The sequence below is a fragment of the Hypomesus nipponensis genome, chromosome 3 (genome assembly GCF_054491055.1).
Source record: "Hypomesus nipponensis isolate SF chromosome 3, ASM5449105v1, whole genome shotgun sequence".
Taxonomy (NCBI): Eukaryota; Metazoa; Chordata; class Actinopteri; order Osmeriformes; family Osmeridae; genus Hypomesus; species Hypomesus nipponensis.
Genome location: NC_140363.1, coordinates 7,495,818 through 7,513,713, shown reverse-complemented (window position 1 = coordinate 7,513,713; position 17,896 = coordinate 7,495,818). Strand labels below are relative to the sequence as shown.

Below are 17,896 nucleotides of genomic sequence, written 5' to 3'. Positions count from 1 at the left end.
TGTGTGTGTGTGTGTGTGTGTGTGGATAACTGTTCACGCAGTGTCTGTTCTTTTGCTTTGCAAGTGTGAAAGGTTAGTGGGCACTTGTACAGAACGCTGTCTCTGCGCCTCTGCTCCAGTTTCTCCCCTGGCTTTCAGCAGTAAAGTGTCATTGCTAGTGCACACACACACACACACACACACACCTACACATTGAGGCTGAATTAGGTCACCTTAAAGCAGCTTCCTTCATCAGATATTTCTCACGGTGGGGAGCAGTGGAGCAACATGCAGATTCTCCTTTCACAGAATCACATGGGCCAGGTTGCACACAGGCACTCGTCGTGAGTTCAGCACCTTCAAAAGGCTTCGAACCTCGTGTGTGTGGTCCTTTTGTCCCTCCATTTTGCAGCTCCTCTTATGTATCTCTTTTGTCTCTCTCTCTCTCTCTCTCCCCTGGTCCAGATGGCGGGTCGCGGTGGTGTGGGATGTAATAAAGTGTTTATCTGGCCACTGGGGCTCTGAGCAGCATGCAGCTTTTTATAGCATGTTGGTTTTTTTGTTTTTGTTTTTTTACACTGCACGCTGAGTCACATATGCACACACTCATATGCACAAACACACACTCGTATGCACACACACACACATGAACCCAGTTTGCATGCTCCATACAGACAGATCTGCTCCCAGGCAGAGAGGAGACTGTACTGGGTGTGTGTGAGTGTGTGCGCGTACCTTTCCCAGAGCGTGAGCAGAGCGGCTGGACGCAGGAGAGGATGATGGATGAACAGAAGGAAGGGGAGGCGGGAGAGGGAGGGAGGGAGGGAGAGGGAAGGACCAGACAGGACCGCATTCCTTCACACTCTCTCTCTTCCTTCTTCCCCTCTCTCTCTCTCTCTCTCTCTCTCTCTCTCTCTCTCTCTCTCTCTCTCTCTCTCTCTCTCTCTCTCTCTCTCTCTCTCTCTCTCTCTCTCTCTCTCTCTCTCTCTCTCTCTCTCTCTCTTTCTGGTGAACAGCTGGTCTGGCTGGGCTCTCCACTGAGCGCTTGCCCTTGTGAGGTGATTAGTGCCGCCGTCGTCCCGGCAACTGCAACGCCTCCATGGCAACCGGCCGCGTAGCCACGGAGACAGGTGCGGAGTTGCATCACCGCGGCGATTTGTTGCCTGGCAAACGGACAGGCCATTAGCTTAGGCTCACACAAAATAAGCCATCGCCAAGGCAACGCCGGGCTCACCATGGCAACAAGCGAGATGGCTTGAAACCTATTTCAGGGAGTTGTGTGTGTGTGTGTGAGAGAGCGCGTGTGAGTGTGTGTCGTTAGCTACCTGCTTGTGTGCGTCTTCATGAAGAGGCGCGGGAGCGTGAGTTATGAGAGATGACAAGTGGAGGTCCACTAGCTGGAGGAGATTAATTTTAGATGGCGCTCGGCGAAGAGGAGAGAAGGAGGGAGTGAGGGAGTGAGAGCGGGGAGGGGGGAAGTAGGATGAGCGGAGAAGGGGGGAGCTGACGCGCGCGTGCGCAACTGCAACACGCACTCAACCCCTCTCTCTCTGTGCTCACTCGCTCCACCTCTCACACACGAGCACAGGCGCACATTCAGACAAGGGAGGCAGTTAACCAGTCCCTTCTGCTCCCCTGGACAAGGTGTCCGCTCAGGCCCCAGACTGGAGAAGCACATCGGACAAACAAGGAGCAGAGGAGAGAGAGAGAGAGAGAGAGAGAGAGAGAGGGAGAGGGAGGGGGAGAGGAGCTGCTTCTGAAAAACACTAAACACCTTCACAGAACCTCTCCTCTCTAACAAGGCCCACATGTATAGTTATAGTTTGTACCGTGTTTGTTATATCGAGCTTGTTAAAATAGGTTTCCGGTTTAGAAGCGCCTTGCATACCGTATGACTGTACGGTGGTTTGTGTCCAGATGGTAGTTTTCCAGTCCGACTGTATTTGTACTCCTGACATGTGTACACACGTCTCTTCTTACCCAGGAGCTCGTCAAGAGTTGGCCTCGATGCACACAGCAGCTAAACTCAGCTGTGCACCTGGCCTGAACCAACAACAAAAAACAACAACAAAAAACACGAGTGCCAAAAGCAAGCAAGCAAGGAACAAGTATCATGCGCCTCGCACCTACAGGGTATTCAGATTAGCTAAAGAGGATTGTGACCGTAGGGGCCGTGAGGGAAAGTGGGGGGCAATAGGATTTGCCGTGAGATTATAGAATCAAGTAAGAAAGGGCCGTGTTTGCTTTGTTTTGTTCACCGGTTATTGTGTGTGTGTGCACGTATGTGTGTGTGTGTGTATGAGTGTGGGTATGCCTGTGTGTGTGTGTTTGTGTGTGTGTGTGTGTGTGTGTGTGTGCGCGTCGGGATGCTTACAGGCAAGATGGCAAGACAAGCTGGGTTTTCTCTCGAGCGCGAGTGTTTGTTTTGTTGAAACCAGCTGGACACTGAGCGAAGGGCTACAAAGTGGAGAGAGAGAGAGATAGATAGAGAGAGAAAGAGAGAGAGAGAGAGAGAGAGAGAGAGAGAGGGAGGGGGAGGGGGAGGGGGAGGGGGAGAGAGAGGAAACAAGTTGCCTCTACAGTGACAGTAACAGTACTCTACACATAAAGCAAGAAAGACAGGGACAGAGGAAGGGGTGAAATGTAGAAAGAAAAGAATGAGAAAGAAGCAATTAGAAAAGCAGGCAGACCCCCAAAAAGATGGAGGAGGAGAGCGAACGAGGGCGAAGATAGAGAGAGAGAGAGAGAGAGAGAGAGAGAGAGAGAGGGAGAGAGAGGGAGGGAGAGGGAGAGGGAGAGGGAGAGGGAGAGGGAGAGGGAGAGGGAGAGGGAGAGGGAGGGAGAGAGAGAGAGAGAGAGAGAGAGAGAGAGAGAGAGAGAGAGAGAGAGAGAGAGAGAGAGAGAGAGAGAGAGAGAGAGAGAGAGAGAGAGAGAGAGAGAGAGAGAGAGAGGGAGGGAGGGAGGGAGGGAGGGAGGGAGGGAGGGAGGGAGGGAGGGAGGGAGGGAGGGAGGGAGGGAGGGAGGGAGGGAGGGAGAGAGAGAGAGAGAGAGAGAGAGAGAGAGAGAGAGAGAGAGAGAGAGAGAGAGACGTGTTCCAGTAGCCCATGTGTTTCCCCTAAAAACACAAACAAAGAGTGCTGTGCTCGCTGGCATCCCGCCGTGTACACTAATGTTTGTGCTGGCTGGCTAACTCCGCTCCGCTGCACCCATGCTCCCTCCCTTGTTCTTTACACACCCACGGAGCCTCTCAGATCACACAAACACACGCGCCGAGGCGACGGCATCGTCACTCGAACAAGGGCTCTTGCAGGGTGCTTGGTGAAGGCTGCGACTCTGAATGCCTTTCCTCTAATACAAATCTTTCCACTGCTCGTGTGGCTCTCCATTAATGCACCTTGGTATATCGGAGCACAATATACTAAGCACACCAGCAACATGTACTCATAGCCAACTTCAGGTTTTCTAGACAGTGAAGTTCATCCTTTTGACCTCTGTGAAGCGCAGAGTGTGTCAGAAAAGCGCTTATATATATTTGATATATATTATAAATAAAGTTTGATTTGACAGAAAGGAGCAACGGTAAAAAAAAAGAGCAAAGCGGCCCTGTGTCGGCACGTGTCCTCACAGCTGAGTACAAAAAAAAAGAAAAAAAGATTTAAGGCGCCTGCCTCGCCTAATGCCAGGCATGCCGTTTCCGTGGCAACGCATACCTCTGTTTGTAACCCGATGCTTAGCATATGTTCTTAAGGAGTTTTAACTGTGGCGTGTCCCGGCTAACGGAATCAATGGTCCAGATTTGACACCGGAAAAACATTTGTTTTTTTACTGAAAAAAGTAATTCAGTAGGACAACGTTGAAGAATGAAGTGTGCCTGTTGACACACTGGACTCACTGACTCCAGGACGCTGCATGCAGACGTTTATCTGAAACACAGATTCATCTGATGCATGCAGAACTCGAGACAGTTGCACAGGTGCACACACACACACACACACACAACCATACAGAGACGCACACTTTTTGGAGCCAGCAAAGCTCTCCCAATTTCAGGCATTTGGGGGAAACGAGGGCGCCGGGGGCTGTGTTTAAAACCAAGAGGCTTTTTAAAGTTGTGGTGAGCCAATAGTCATGTTCTATATTCACTCACTGCTCTCAGGAGGGACACTTTTGTACAAAAGCAGGATACAGACCTCTTGGTATTTCCATAAATGAGCCCACATTTGTACTCGTCAGAGCAGAATTAGATAAACCCATTCCATTCACCTTGTAGCAGTTATAGCCTAAAACGTTCTGCCAAGCGAGATGATTTGAGTTGATCCCGTTGATTTGAGTTGGGAAGTGCGGTCTCTGTTCTGTCATGGCGTCCATCCAACCGAGGGGAAAAGCAACAAGACAGAGACCCAAATACAAAAAGAGGAAAACGCTAGAAAGAGACCTTAACGATGTCGTCGCGTCGCCAGGCGACTGATATGCTAATGAGGCGTCACGTCTGGGCCCTCGCGGGGCAACGCCAGCCTCCCGAAACAGCACTCCGAGTCGCTTTCCCACCCGGCAGCGTGACGCACGCGCACCGCGAAATAGCGATCGGCGGCGTAATTGAAGGATCCGAACGTCGGGGCTCTCTGAGACGAGGCCCCAGCGCACCCGCCGCCTCGGCATTCTGACACGGAATTATCCCAAATTGACGGGTCAGAATGCACCATCTGTCATCTTGGTGGAGGGGGGGGGGGGGGGTGGGAGTGGGGGGGGGGGGTGCAAAGAGGGACGGCTTGCTCTCTTGATTAAGAAGCCTGTTGAACACTCTCTTCCAGTCCGTTTCTGTCTCTCTCTCTTTTTTCTCTAATTCTCTCTCTCTCTCTCTCTCTCTCTCTCTCTCTCTCTCTCTCTGTCTCTCTCTCTCTCACACACACACACACACGCCCTCCTTTTGCTCCCACGCCTGTTAAATGAGATGTCTAAATGGAGCTCTGCGTGTGTGTCTGTGAAGCCTTTTGCCTGGGAGGGATTGAGTGTGTGTGTGTGTGCGTGTGCACATGCGTGTTGTGGTGGGGTTTGGGGGGGGGGGGGGGGGGTAACGTGTGACCCAACTTGTTAGTGAATCAAATGTGTTTGACTGTGTGGTGGGTGGCACGTCACGGCCCATGACATGATATCATGCATGCCTTGATCCCACATCTCCATGTGGACGCCTGCTCCTCCTGTGTGTGGTCAGAGTGGTTCAGGGATTACGGGTCAGGGCTTGAGGGGGGGGGGGGGAGGGGGGGGAGGGCCGCCGTTTAGACAGGCCACGCTCTCTGCAGTCTTGTGCCTTTGCCGCTGTTTGTTCTCAAGCTCAATGAGTTCATATGGAGTAAGCAGATTAAAACGGGAGCATGGTGCGTATACGTGCACATATGTGTGTCTGTTCGCCCATGTGTGTGTGTGTGTGTGTGTGTGTCTGTGTGCATGGATATCTTTATATGTGAAAGAGAGGAAGACTAGAAAAGACAGACAGAGGGAGGGAGGACATTGGCGGAAGACTGATGGATGGGAGGAGAGGGCCCCCTTTCCATCTCTGAGAGAGAGGAGCGAAAGGCTGCTCGAAAAAGTGAGAAAAATCAAGAGAACGTTCAGAGAGAGAGAGAGAGAGTCGGCGAAAGGACGAATGGCTGTCGAGGGAGTGAGAGCGAGAACACCCTGAGAGGCGAGAGAGCCTTGTGACGTGGTGCCACAGCCCACTCCTCCACCGGCCCTCGGATCTCAGCCTCCTCCAGACGTGCAGAGGTCGCAGTGAAAGGAAGGGTTAACCCGGGGAACGTTTAGGAGGACGGAGGGAAATAGAGAGGGTGTGGAGGAGGAAGGAAAAGAAGGGTATGGAAGAAACAATTGTGAGAACAAAGTCGAACAAAGGAGAGAGTGTGTCTAGGTTCATCAGCTGTACAGGTAAAGCTATTTGGGGGCTTCGTTAACATTTTGAACTTTCATCACTAGATCCATGACATGATGTTTTATGTGTTTCAGAGTGTGTGTAAACAGCAATCCTCTCCGGCTACATATTGGCATATCCCCATTACACCGTTTTTGAAAACTGTATCCCTCTCCAGTTGTTACTGCGTACTTCCTGTTCGAAAAAAACCCCCTCAATGGCCTTTCAACACAGAGCTGCTTCCACGGCAGAATACCTCACCCAGGCTATCATTTACATGAGTTAGAAATGGCTATTAGCTGTTATTGTGGTCACACACATCCCATGTGGCAGAAATGTGGTCATGACTCGAAACCGCTAGTCATTAGCGGTCATTCTTGGCCACTTATCCGCAGCAGAACGCGGGCCAGCTTCCATCAAAGTTGTTTAACGACGGACATCAAAGGGCGTCGCTGTGAAGTAATACCGCTTTTTTTCCCTCTTTGTCCCTGGGTCATTTCATCTTCGCGTGCCTCCTTTTTCAACCTCCCTTCTCTTTCTTGTGTCCGCAGCATCTCCAGTCCCTCGATGTGGCCCGGGAGTCCGTTCTTCAGAAAAAATGGAGGAGTCCTCCTACAAGGTAACGTCAACGCCGGCTGATCTATCACCGTGTGAGGTGCTCTATGTGTCGCACGTCCTTCTCCGTCTCTCTCTCCTTTCTCAACCCCCGGCTTCCCCCCTCCCTCATCCCCCCTTTATGCTCCTTCCCCTCGCACCTTCCCGTCGTCTCTTTAGCCCTCTTTTCAGCCTTTCTTTCCGTCCCTGTCGTCGCTCCCGAAGGGGTGCCCCCCCCCTCCCCCCCCCGCCGCTTGGCTTCACCTCCTCTGACTCCTCTGCCACGACTCTGTTCCCTTACTTCTTCCTCGTCCACCTTTCTCTCACTCTCCATCGAGGGGACTCCCATCCCACCACAGTGAGAGGGGAGGGGGGGGGGGGGACGGACTCCGACTGACCCCGCTCATCTTTACTCGTGTCCGATTCCCCTCGACGGCTCAGAGATAGAGAGAGCCGTCAGCGTGTGCATCCGGACACCATGAGCTCCGAGCCTCCTTTCCCTCCCCTCTCCAGCCACCGGGCGGGATCCTAACGCCATTCGCCCACTCTGTAGGATTCACGTTGGCTCTGTACTCCCAGTTGAAATGGGGGACGGGACGCCCTGTCGCTGAGTCCCCGGGCGGCCTGTGCGCGCACCCTTCTATCTTCTGAGACTGTTATGGGGGGGGGAGGGGGGGAGGGGTTCTGGCATCCATCCGCTTTACCTCCTCTTCCCCTCTCTTTCTTCCCCGACAGTAATCCACTGGAATGTATATTTGTCCTTCTCCTCCTTCTATTCTCCTCCTCCTCTCTCTTTCCCTTCCCCTATGATATGGGTGTTAGGCTTTGAGCAAGGGGGGGGGGGGGATGTATACAGATGGCCATTGTTCCATTGTCATTTGACCAGTTCATCGCTATTCCAGGCTTCGGCTGATTTGAATGGCTTTGTGCCTTGAAAACAGAACTTCATATAGCTACTGTGGAGGACAAGGCTGAGCGAGTGAAGAGGATTTCTCCCAAACAAGCCTGAAAACAGATCTAGGCTCCTTTTTGGGGTTTTTGTGGTTGTCTGTCCAATTCCCCCCCCCAAAAATGGCCATGGATATTGTTCCGTTGGAACACTGACATCCACGAGAATCTCACCAGCCGAGAATGGAATCTCACCTTCAGGAAGTTGCCATGGCACCCGTTTTGCACGGAAGCTCAGAGCCAGCCCACCTGAAGTAGCGTTGCCATGGCTGCGACGTGTCGACATCTCGCCAAGCTTTTGTGTCGGTGGGTGGTGGTGGTGGTGGTGGGGGGTCAAAATACAGCCACATATGCTGACTTAACGCGCTATACACTTCACTATATAAAACCCTTTGTTTTGTTTCAACAGCGGTTTGGATAAGTGGATGGGTCAAGATGACTCTGTTAGTCTGCTTTGTTCACATGTCATGTTGACATTTTGCAGCCGGTATCAAAAGCCATGGTACAGTCGGCTCATTTGTTTGTCTCTGCTTGTTTTGTCTGCAGCTACCAATTTAGCTATTAGAACTTTGAACTTTTCAGCGCCGATCGCTGAATAACCCAACAAAAGGTTCAAACGAATGATCTTTTCTTTCGGTCTCGTCTTCCCTTTTCCAGTTCTCTCGCCTCGACCTCATCTTCTTCATTTCTCCTGCTTATCCTTTCATCCCGCTCTCCCCCCCCCCCCTCCCTTTTCAACCTCGCTTTGCAAACGTTCAACTCCTGTCTAGGCGCTTGCCTCAAACTCCCGTCTCTCCCTCTCTGTTCCACCACTCTCGTTCTCCGCTCTCTCTCTGTTTATTTCTCCTTTTCTCTTGGGAAAAAGGACGCCTTTGGAAGAATCCGATTTTCATGAACGAGCTGAGAGCTGCTGTTCTGTGACCCCAGTCTCACAGCTGAAACACCGGCATAATTAGCAGTACGAGGTGTGTTTTGTAAGGCGGTAACACTACTACGGGATCCGGCACCTGATCCTGAACCAGGCCCGCCGCCGGGGAGAAAGACAGGAGGGAACGGGCGTGTCGTGTTTCACCTGGATCACCAGGTACACGTTCCTGCGTGGGAGGAACATCTGCGGAGAGCAGGGAGCGATAACGATCGGAGCTATCGTGTACTAACACACACACACACACACAAACATCTGTATCTTGCACACATGCCTTCTCTCAAACACCCTGCACACCCTACACTACCTTCTCCCGACACATACGCACCCGCAAACACACACACACACACACACACACACACAGCATTTGCCCTGACCCCAAGTTCCCAACGAAAAGACCTGCCTACTTAAGACTCCTCCCCTCCTAGACAGTGTGTGCAGCTTTACAAACGGAACCCTAATGACATTAGAGTTCCCTGTCGAGGGACCGAAAGAGAGAGACAAAGCTTGAGAGGGAGGCAAGGGAGGGAGAGAGAGAGGGAGTGGGGGAGAGAGAGGGAGAGGGAGGGAGGGAGAGAAAACAAGTTGCCTCTACAGTGACAGTAACAGTACAGAGACAGGCAGCTCAGGTAGCTCTCTTTCTCTCCCCCACGAACTGTACCTTTAATTAGCTGTTGAAGCGGGTCTTTTCAGTACAGGGCCTAATTATAGCCAGGGGAAGGGGGGCACGCTGCCGGGGAGGGAGGGAGTGAGAGACAGAGGCATTAAGTCTCCGACAGGCAGGCCCCCTCGGTGTCAAGAGTGAGTGTGGGTGACGGCGGGCAGGGCGGCGGAGGGAGGCGTCGCGCGTCTGCTGCCAAGCATCGGCAGGGGGCAACGTGCACCTGCACGTTTTGTGTGCTTCTACGTGTGTGTGTTTGGGGTTCCTCGCTCGCAGTAAGTGATGAGGCGCGTGTGCGCGCGTGCTCCGGCCTCTTGAGCCGGCCCGCTCGCAGTAACGAGGCGCGTGCTGGGATCCCCTCTCGAGTCGCTAAAGAAGCTGGAGACGAGGACATGACGGGGTGTCGCACACGCACTCTCAATCTCCCCCTGCTCTGTCTGTGTCTCTCTCTCACACACACACACACACGCGCACAGGAGTGGAACCTTTTCGAGCCTGATTGAGAGAGGGGTGAAGTGGCAAGACATTAGGGGATGAGAGGAAAGCAGTGCAGAGGGGGCGAGATGGAGAGAAGGTGAATGCTAGAAAAAAGGCAGATGAATAAGAAATGGACAGAGAGAGGGAGCGAGGGATTCTTCTCTGCGAGAAGAGAGAGAGAGATAAAGGATGTCTTAATCAGGGATTACCGAGCAGAGCTGTCTCTTCGGATCCATGGAAGTACCCTGTTAACGATTACACCAAAAAGCCTTTTCTCTCGTCTCTCGGTCTCTCTAGCGCTCTCACTTTTGTCTCTCTCTCTCGTATCTTCCCGAGTCACTTTCTTTTTCACCGAACAGCTCCTCCCCCCCCCCCCCCCCCGTTGGAGGTGGTCTCCCAGTCTCGTTTTTCCTCTCTCTCGCCTTCGCACTTACCTGTGTACAGAACGCAAGCATCCTCCTCCTCCCCTTGTGTGATCCGTCCTCAGAGGCTGCAGCCCTGCTGCCCCTTCTGCTCCCTCTGTCCAGCAGGCCACCATCGATTTGGCCAGCCCTCCAAATACACCCCTCTCTTTTTCTTTCCTCTCTCTCTCTCTCTCTCTCTCTCTCTCTCTCTCTCTCTCTCTCTCTCTCTCTCTCTCTCTCTCTCTCTCTCTCACACTCATTCTGTTCCCTCGCCTCTCAATTTTTGTCCTTCTTCCCCCCAATCCCCCTCTCTCTCCCTCTGTCTCTCTCTCTCTCTCTGTCTCCTGGCTGGAGCTGTGGCTCTTCAGTTCAAAGTGAAAGAGAGAGGGTGTTATATCTAGCTTAGGGAGGGCTTAGAGTACAAGCCCCTACTCGCTCAGTTTGGAACAAAAGGAGACGGAGGAGCGGGGGGGAAGGGAGGAGGAGAGGAGGCGAGTGGAGGAGATGCAGCCGGGGTTGGAGAGCGGGGGCCAGCGCTGACTGCACCGCCCCGTGAACACGGTGGGCTCACTGCACCTCCTTGCGTTCCAATCCGAGGAGCTTGGCGTTCAGGTGCGGCGAGGGCCGAGTCAGTCGCCTCGTCCACGGGCGGTCGTCCACTCGCCCCGGACGCGTCCTTTCTCCGAGGCGTGTGCGATGATGTCACTTGCGATTGTCGCACACTCCCAAACGCATGAGGTCATGCTCGTCTCAGAGGCTGCGTGTGTGCGTGAGTGTGTGAGATGCCCGAGTGTGTAACGTGAGTAGGGCCTCCCTCGACCGCCCACTCCTCGCACTAGTGCACCAGGTCAATACATCCCACTCACCACGCCAGACTCGCCAGCTCCGAAGCGGCTGGACGTATTGATTGAGATATGATATGACTGCAAGTCTGTGGGTGTGTGTATCCATAGTTGCATGAATATGTGTGTGTGTGTGTCAGTGCATATTCTGTGCTGCAACATGAGAGCATGTATGGCAGAAAGGCCGGTCACTCGGCCCTAACCCATTAAGGTTTCATCTATTTTCAGATCTTATCTATTGAATCATTCAGGGGGAGTTTGAGCAGGGACCAACAGAGCGGGGCGTGGAGGTAATGTGTGTGTGGGGGTGTGTGTGTGTGTGTGTGTGTGTGTGTGTGTGTGCGGGTGTGTGTCGGAAAGTCCTTCTCATCTCCACTGTCTTACAAGAGAGCTGGGAGGGTTCAGCTAAAGGGAAACTCTTTGAAGTAGTCAGCCCACCATGGTTACGCACACACACACATTCATGCAGTCGTGGATGTACACCAACCCACACACACACACACACACACACACGCACACACTGCTTTGAGCACTAGCGGAATAAGCCCAGGGATATTTGACTTGCTGATGCAGAAGAATAGAGGGATCTCAGATCGCTGATGAATATTTGGAGAAAGTGCTACGGACTGAAGACATGGAACAAAGCGTGGCAGGAAGTCTCATTCCTGTTCCCGTCTCCCACGGGAGGCCGGGGAGAGTCACAGAATATACCACTGGAACCACTTTACACACAACACTCACCCTCTCTCCCCGCATCCCCCATCAAACACTCGCCATGGCAGTCGGAGGTCCGGGCCGTGACATTTTGACAATACTTATTCTGTCATCGCGCCCCACTGCCTCCTCTGACTTTGAAATGCTGTCCGCCGTGCACACACACACAAGGGTGGGGAGCGAGGGGATAGCGGCCCAGTCCTGAGACACGACGTGTAAACTGGCAGGAATGCCAGTGATGCAGATCCAATATTTATACTATACTGAAAATAGAATCCGGATGTTATGTATCTACTGTAGCAGAACTAGGGGTAAAGTACAGAATAGTGCATTGATCTGCGGAGAGACAGGGAGGGGAGGGAGAGGGAGAGAGAGAGAAAAAAAAGAAGAGCGTGCGAGAGGTATGGGGGAGCGAGAGAGAGAGAGAGAGAGAGAGGGGAGAAGGGAGAGAAGATTTCTTCCTATTTGTGATAGAAGACTCAACGCAGCCTGGATATGGTAAAGACAGGGAGAGGGAGAAGGAGACGAATGACAGGGCAGAAACTGAGATAAACAGAGAGGAAAACAAAGGCCCAAGGAGAGAGAGAGAGAGAGAGAGAGAGAGAGAGAGAGAGAGAGAGAGAGAGAGAGAGAGAGAGAGAGAGAGAGAGAGAGAGAGAGAGAGAGAGAGAGAGAGAGAGAGAGAGAGAGAGAGAGAGAGAGAGAGAGAGAGAGAGAGTAGTTGTAAAGGGATAGGCAGAGAGGGAGAAGTCATGGAAAGAGAGCGAGAGAGGAGAGGGGATTTGAACAGGAGCCGTTGCAGAGAGAAAGGGAGAAGGGGGAAGGAAGAAGGAAGGTGGACAGGTTGTCAGCGGAGGACAGAGTTTGGGAACTCTTCGCGTGACGCTTTTCACAGCCCATTATCCTCACCGCCGCTGAGCGCGCCTTCCCAGACGGGGGGGGAGAGCTGTCTCCCGCCTCCCCCGTTCCCCCTCTCTCTTCCCCGCACTCATCCTCTCCTCCTTCCCTCACACACTCCTCCTTTTATCTCCTCTTTGTTCCACGAGAGTTGCATCAAAGAGGACGTGACAGTGTATGCCCCGTGTTCAGAATACCCGTGTCTGTTTCTCTCGCTCTCGTTCTCTCGTTCTCTCTTTCGCTTGTCTTTCCCTTTTCAGCCTCTTGCTGGTGATACGATACTTCTGTCTCTCCATGATTTTTTGTTGTTGTTGTTGCACTGCCTCTCTCAGTTCTCACCCTCTATTGCCCCTTTTCACTTCTTTGTGTCGTTCTCTTTCCAGTCTCTTCCTTTCTTTCTCGGAGCTTGGACCTCGTCTCCCTGCCCTTTCCCCGTCGTAGTCTCCTAGCGTGCATTGATCCCCTCCCCCCCCCCACATCCAGTCAGTTCAGTGCTCTGTCACTGTCTCTCAGTGTCCTTAAGTGCCTGTTATCACATTAGCTAGTATTACAGACTTCCACATCCACTCTCTCTCTCTTTCTCTCTCTCTCTCTCTCTGTCTCTCTCTCTCTCTCTCTCTCTCTCTCTCTCTCTCTCTCTCTCTCTCTCTCTCTCTCTCTCTCTCTCTCTCTCTCTCGTGCTCATGCACACACACACACATACACAAATGATCACTTACATACAGTTGTCTACGGTTGCGTCTGTGTAGAATGTCTCAAGTACCGATACCCCACTTTCCTCCATCAGTCACATGCTCAGTCACACCTTCCCCCATTTGTTCCCATCACGTGTCCTCCCCTTCTCTCCTCCTCTTCCTCCTCCATTAGCCGCGCCTCACCTTTCACACGCTCCGATTTCAACACTGATAAACAGACTGCAGAGGTTGGTGGAGCTTTGATGTTCTGCATTGTCACACACACACACAGACACACACACACACACACTCCAATACAATCACACACGCTTTTCTCTCTCTTACACACATACAAAGCCTTGCCTCACTCACACACACCTCCTACAGTAAAAATGCACAACCCTCTTTTTCCCCCTCACCGTACGTCACACATTCTCTGGTGTTATGTCACAAACCCCCGGGGCTGGAAGAGAAGTTCTGCACGGTAGGCCGTCGTCACGGCAATTTGTGACATCACCTCGTCTTTTCCGAGTGGGTAGGCTAGCCACCGCTGTGAGGTAGCAAGTTTTCCGCTCCGATCCTCCCGGGTGTGTTTGTTCTTGTGTGTCCCCTCTCCCTTTCATCTAACTTCAAATCTCTGAGGCCTGAGAGCTCAGTCAGTTGTGGCAGACTCGGAGGAGCGCCTGTGTTTGTGGCCACTGTAATGTGTTTGTGTGTGTGTGTGCTCTTCCTGTCTGCCCCCTGGCATCTCTGTGCACCAGAGAAGGTCTCTTCATCTCTGTTAACAGGCCTGACCTCGCCTCCAGGGTTCCAAACGAGTGTAAACCATAGCAAGCAGTACCCTCATAGAGGGGGGGATAACCTCCCTCTCTGGCAACCCACCCGCCCCTTGTCTGTCGCCATAAAAGGCGAGTCAGAGGGATGTGCGTGGTACGGAGAGCGCAGACAAGACGTGGCCCCGTTCTCTCCATCCATTCCACTCCTCCTCTATTTTCCTCTCTCTCTCTCTCTTCTCTCGCTCTCTCTCTCGCTCTCTCTCCCTCTCTCTCCTGTATCTTTCTCCCTCACACACTTTCTTCATACCTCTCTCTCTCCCCCCCCCCCCTTGCTCTCTGTCTCTCTCACTCATGATGTCCCTTCCTCTCTTCCTCCATCCCTCCGACCAGGGATGGAAACCACAGCTCCCAGGATCCTCTTTGGCCGCAGAAGCGGGACAGACCGTCCCAGAGACCAGAGGAAGGGCGGGGGCATTTGGTAACTTCCGGGGAAAATGAAAACAATTGCGTTCCTGACTTTCTTGAGGATAATACCCTCAATGTATAAAGGAAGTGGTCAAGAAAAAAAGCTTGTTGAAAAGATGTGTCCATCTTTGGGGGGTAGGAGGTGTCTGGTGATTGTCCTCTGTTGACCTGAATGGGATTGACCCAGTCTGAATTTTTTGATGAGTGCGTCGGTTGAATGGCTCCAGGCGTTTTGTCTTCAACATCCACCCCTGTTCTGGCTTATCGGACTGTCCCATATTTTCCTCCTCTGGGCCTTGCTGTCTGGAAAAAAAAACTCTGCCTGCTATTGGCGACCCGAGCCCGAGACACCCATCGGCTGTTGGTTATTCCGTTCTGACACAGGTCTGCCATTGGTGCTCCTGCTGTTAATGCTCTCGGCCGTCGGCCATCGATCGCCGTCCCTCCCCCAACCTTTCTTTCGCTCTCTCGCTCCACAGGCCCCGCCTCCTTCTCTTCCCTTTTCCCTTTCCCTCTCTCTCTCTCTCTCTCTCTCTCTCTCTCTCTCTCTCTCTCTCTCTCTCTCTCTCTCTCTCTCTCTCTCTCTCTCTCTCTCTCTCTCTCTCTCTCTCTCTCTGTCCCCACCTCCCCCTCTCCGCTCGTCTCGATCTTCCCTCTCTCCATCAGCGTTTCAAACGCCTGGCTGTTCGGCGTCTGCCTCCCAAGGGAACGGCGGGAGACGCCCGGTCTCTCAGGTTAGGGTTAGCGGCGGCGCCGTGTCTGAAGTTGTGTGTGTGTGTGTGTGTGTGAGGCGTGTCCCAGGCAGCAGGTGGAGCTACATCTTCAAGCGTCTTCGACCTTTCCCGTTCTCTCACCGGTTGGTTCACTTTTTTTTCCGGAGCGTGGGACTCTACGGCCTTGTTCACCCCCTCGCTTCCTCCTTCTCACGCCTCCTTTTTTACCCAGTTACTCCTAAAAATAGGCTGTGGACAGAGAGCTGTGTGTTGTAACATAAAACTGGGTTGCTTTTTTGCCGTGACAAAGGGAGGGAGGAGGGGAGAGCGAGCAAGAGAGAGAGAGAGAGGTAGGGGGATAGGAAAATACATTTTAACAGCCCAGGAGGATGTAATCTCAGTAGGGATGACTGGGCCTAAAGTCTTCCACCGTCTGGTTTCTATTACAGGCATGTAAATACTGATTGCACATCTCGCTCTTTCCTTCCCTCCCCTCGACTTCTTCTGTCTGTCTTTGTTTTGTCATCTCTCGTGTTTACTCTGCAAGTGTCTCTCCCATCTCTCGCTCTCTTTGTGTCTGTCTCGATACGTAGCCATACTTTTTTCAATACGTTTGTATCCATCCCTCTTCCTGTCTCTGTGTGTCTATCTCTGTCTCTGTTTGGCTCGCTCTTGACCCCCCTCCCACTCCCTCTCTCGCTGGTATTTCCTGTGGCGGCCCATGTGAAGTGTCACACACATGCGGGCCGCTCCCAACCTGCAGCATGAGAAATGGAAGGCAGTTGCCTTGGCGACAGCAAGCCCCGGCCCAAGTGGCGGGAAGGAAGCGGAGATGCCTTCAGTCAGGAGGACGAGAGGAAGGAAGAAGGAAGAGAGAGAGAGTGATCGGGAGATTCAGGAGGGGTGGGGGTGTGGAGCGAGGGTGGAGGAGGAGACCGAGACAGGATGCACAGAGAGAGGGGAAGAGGGAGAGAGAGAGGAGGAGGGAGGAGAGAGAGAGAGAGAGAGAGAGAGGAGGAGGGAGAGAGAGAGGGGGGAGGAGAGAGAGAAAGAGAGAGAGAGAGAGAGAGAGAGAGAGAGAGAGAGAGAGAGAGAGAGGAGAGAGAGAGAGAGAGAGAGAGCGAGGGGAGGAGGGAGAGAGAGAGGGGAGGAAAAAGAGGGAGTTACAAAAGGATTCTGCCCCTCGTAAAGACCTCCTGAATTATTCATCCGCTTGACGGGCGGTTCAAGGCCTGTTCTAGAACCCTCGCTCCTCTCAGAGCCCTCTCCTCTATTCTCCTCTATTTTCTCCCCCGTGCTCCATCAAGTGTTTCTCCATCCCTCTGTGTCTCTCACGCCACCAGCGACGCGTCTTTGAACCCAAACCCCGTCAGAAAGCGCGCAGACAATATCATTCAAAGATGTCCAAAATGATATCCAAACATTGTCATTTGATCATCACCATGGGATGCAGGGTGTTCACCCTGTTTTACAGTCAATATGAATCCCAGTTCAAGGAAAGTTTGTACTTCGTCGTCAAATGAGCAGACGTTGTCTCCCTCATTGTACCGGGTCATAAGGTCTCCCTCACTGTACCGGGTCATAAGGTCTCCCTCACTGTACCGGGTCATAAGGTCTCCCTCACTGTACCGGGTCAGAAGGTCTCCCTCACTGTACCGGGTCAGAAGGTCTCCCTCACTGTACCGGGTCATAAGGTCTCCCTCACTGTACCGGGTCAGAAGGTCTCCCTCACTGTACCGGGTCATAAGGTCTCCCTCACTGTACCGGGTCAGAAGGTCTCCCTCACTGTACCGGGTTAGAAGGTCTCCCTCACTGTACCGGGTCATAAGGTCTCCCTCACTGTACCGGGTCAGAAGGTCTCCCTCACTGTACCGGGTCAGAAGGTCTCCCTCACTGTACCGGGTCATAAGGTCTCCCTCACTGTACCGGGTCATAAGGTCTCCCTCACTGTACCGGGTCAGAAGGTCTCCCTCACTGTACCGGGTCATAAGGTCTCCCTCACTGTACCGGGTCAGAAGGTCTCCCTCACTGTACCGGGTCATAAGGTCTCCCTCACTGTACCGGGTCAGAAGGTCTCCCTCACTGTACCGGGTCAGAAGGTCTCCCTCACTGTACCGGGTCATAAGGTCTCCCTCACTGTACCGGGTCAGAAGGTCTCCCTCACTGTACCGGGTCATAAGGTCTCCCTCACTGTACCGGGTCAGAAGGTCTCCCTCACTGTACCGGGTCATAAGGTCTCCCTCACTGTACCGGGTCAGAAGGTCTCCCTCACTGTACCGGGTCATAAGGTCTCCCTCACTGTACCGGGTCAGAAGGTCTCCTTCTGCCTCACTCAGACACACACCTGCGCGTTGGCCACCTCCTGTGGCCACTCCCCGATGCTGTTGTTGACGTGTTTGGTGTTTTTGTCGTCTCGACGAGCTCTGTCTTTGATCCCTTTGAGAGCCCCCGGGCCTGCCCCCAACCCCAGACCCCTCCCCCCCCCCTCCTCTCTCTTGTTAAAAGAATAACAGAATGGCTGTTTGAAGAACTCGGGCGGCCACCGCTGTTTCTCTGCTCGGGCGCCGCTTCCTTCACGCTCCACCGGCACTTCTATCACCCGAGCACACAATGGAGGGAGGGCTGGACATGTACACACACACACACACAGACTCACACTAAGGCTGTTTCTCACTGTATTTCTCTCTCTCTCTCTCTCTCTCTCTCTCTCTCTCTCTGACGCACACACATACGCAAATGCACACACATACACACACACACACACACACCGATAGTCTTACTGTCTTTCAATCTCTCTCTCTCTGTCTTTCACAGTGGGGTGTATTAACTTGCTTCAAGTGCCTATTCGTGTCAACCAAGTCCCAATCAGTATATCACACATTGACCAGAGGGGTGCTTGCAAATCCGGAGGGGGGGCTGTTT

At 52.9% G+C, this 17,896-nt stretch overlaps 1 protein-coding gene across 2 annotated transcripts in view; it reads left to right on the top strand.

Moving 5' to 3' along the window:
- foxn3 (forkhead box N3) overlaps positions 1 to 17,896 on the top strand; it is a 70,419-nt gene that overhangs the window by 39,685 nt on the left and 12,838 nt on the right. For both annotated transcript variants that reach the window (XM_084674838.1, XM_084674829.1), the window contains exon 4: positions 6,436 to 6,503. In XM_084674838.1, coding sequence (XP_084530964.1) covers positions 6,436 to 6,503 — 68 coding nt within the window. The remainder of the gene's footprint in view (positions 1 to 6,435; positions 6,504 to 17,896) is intronic.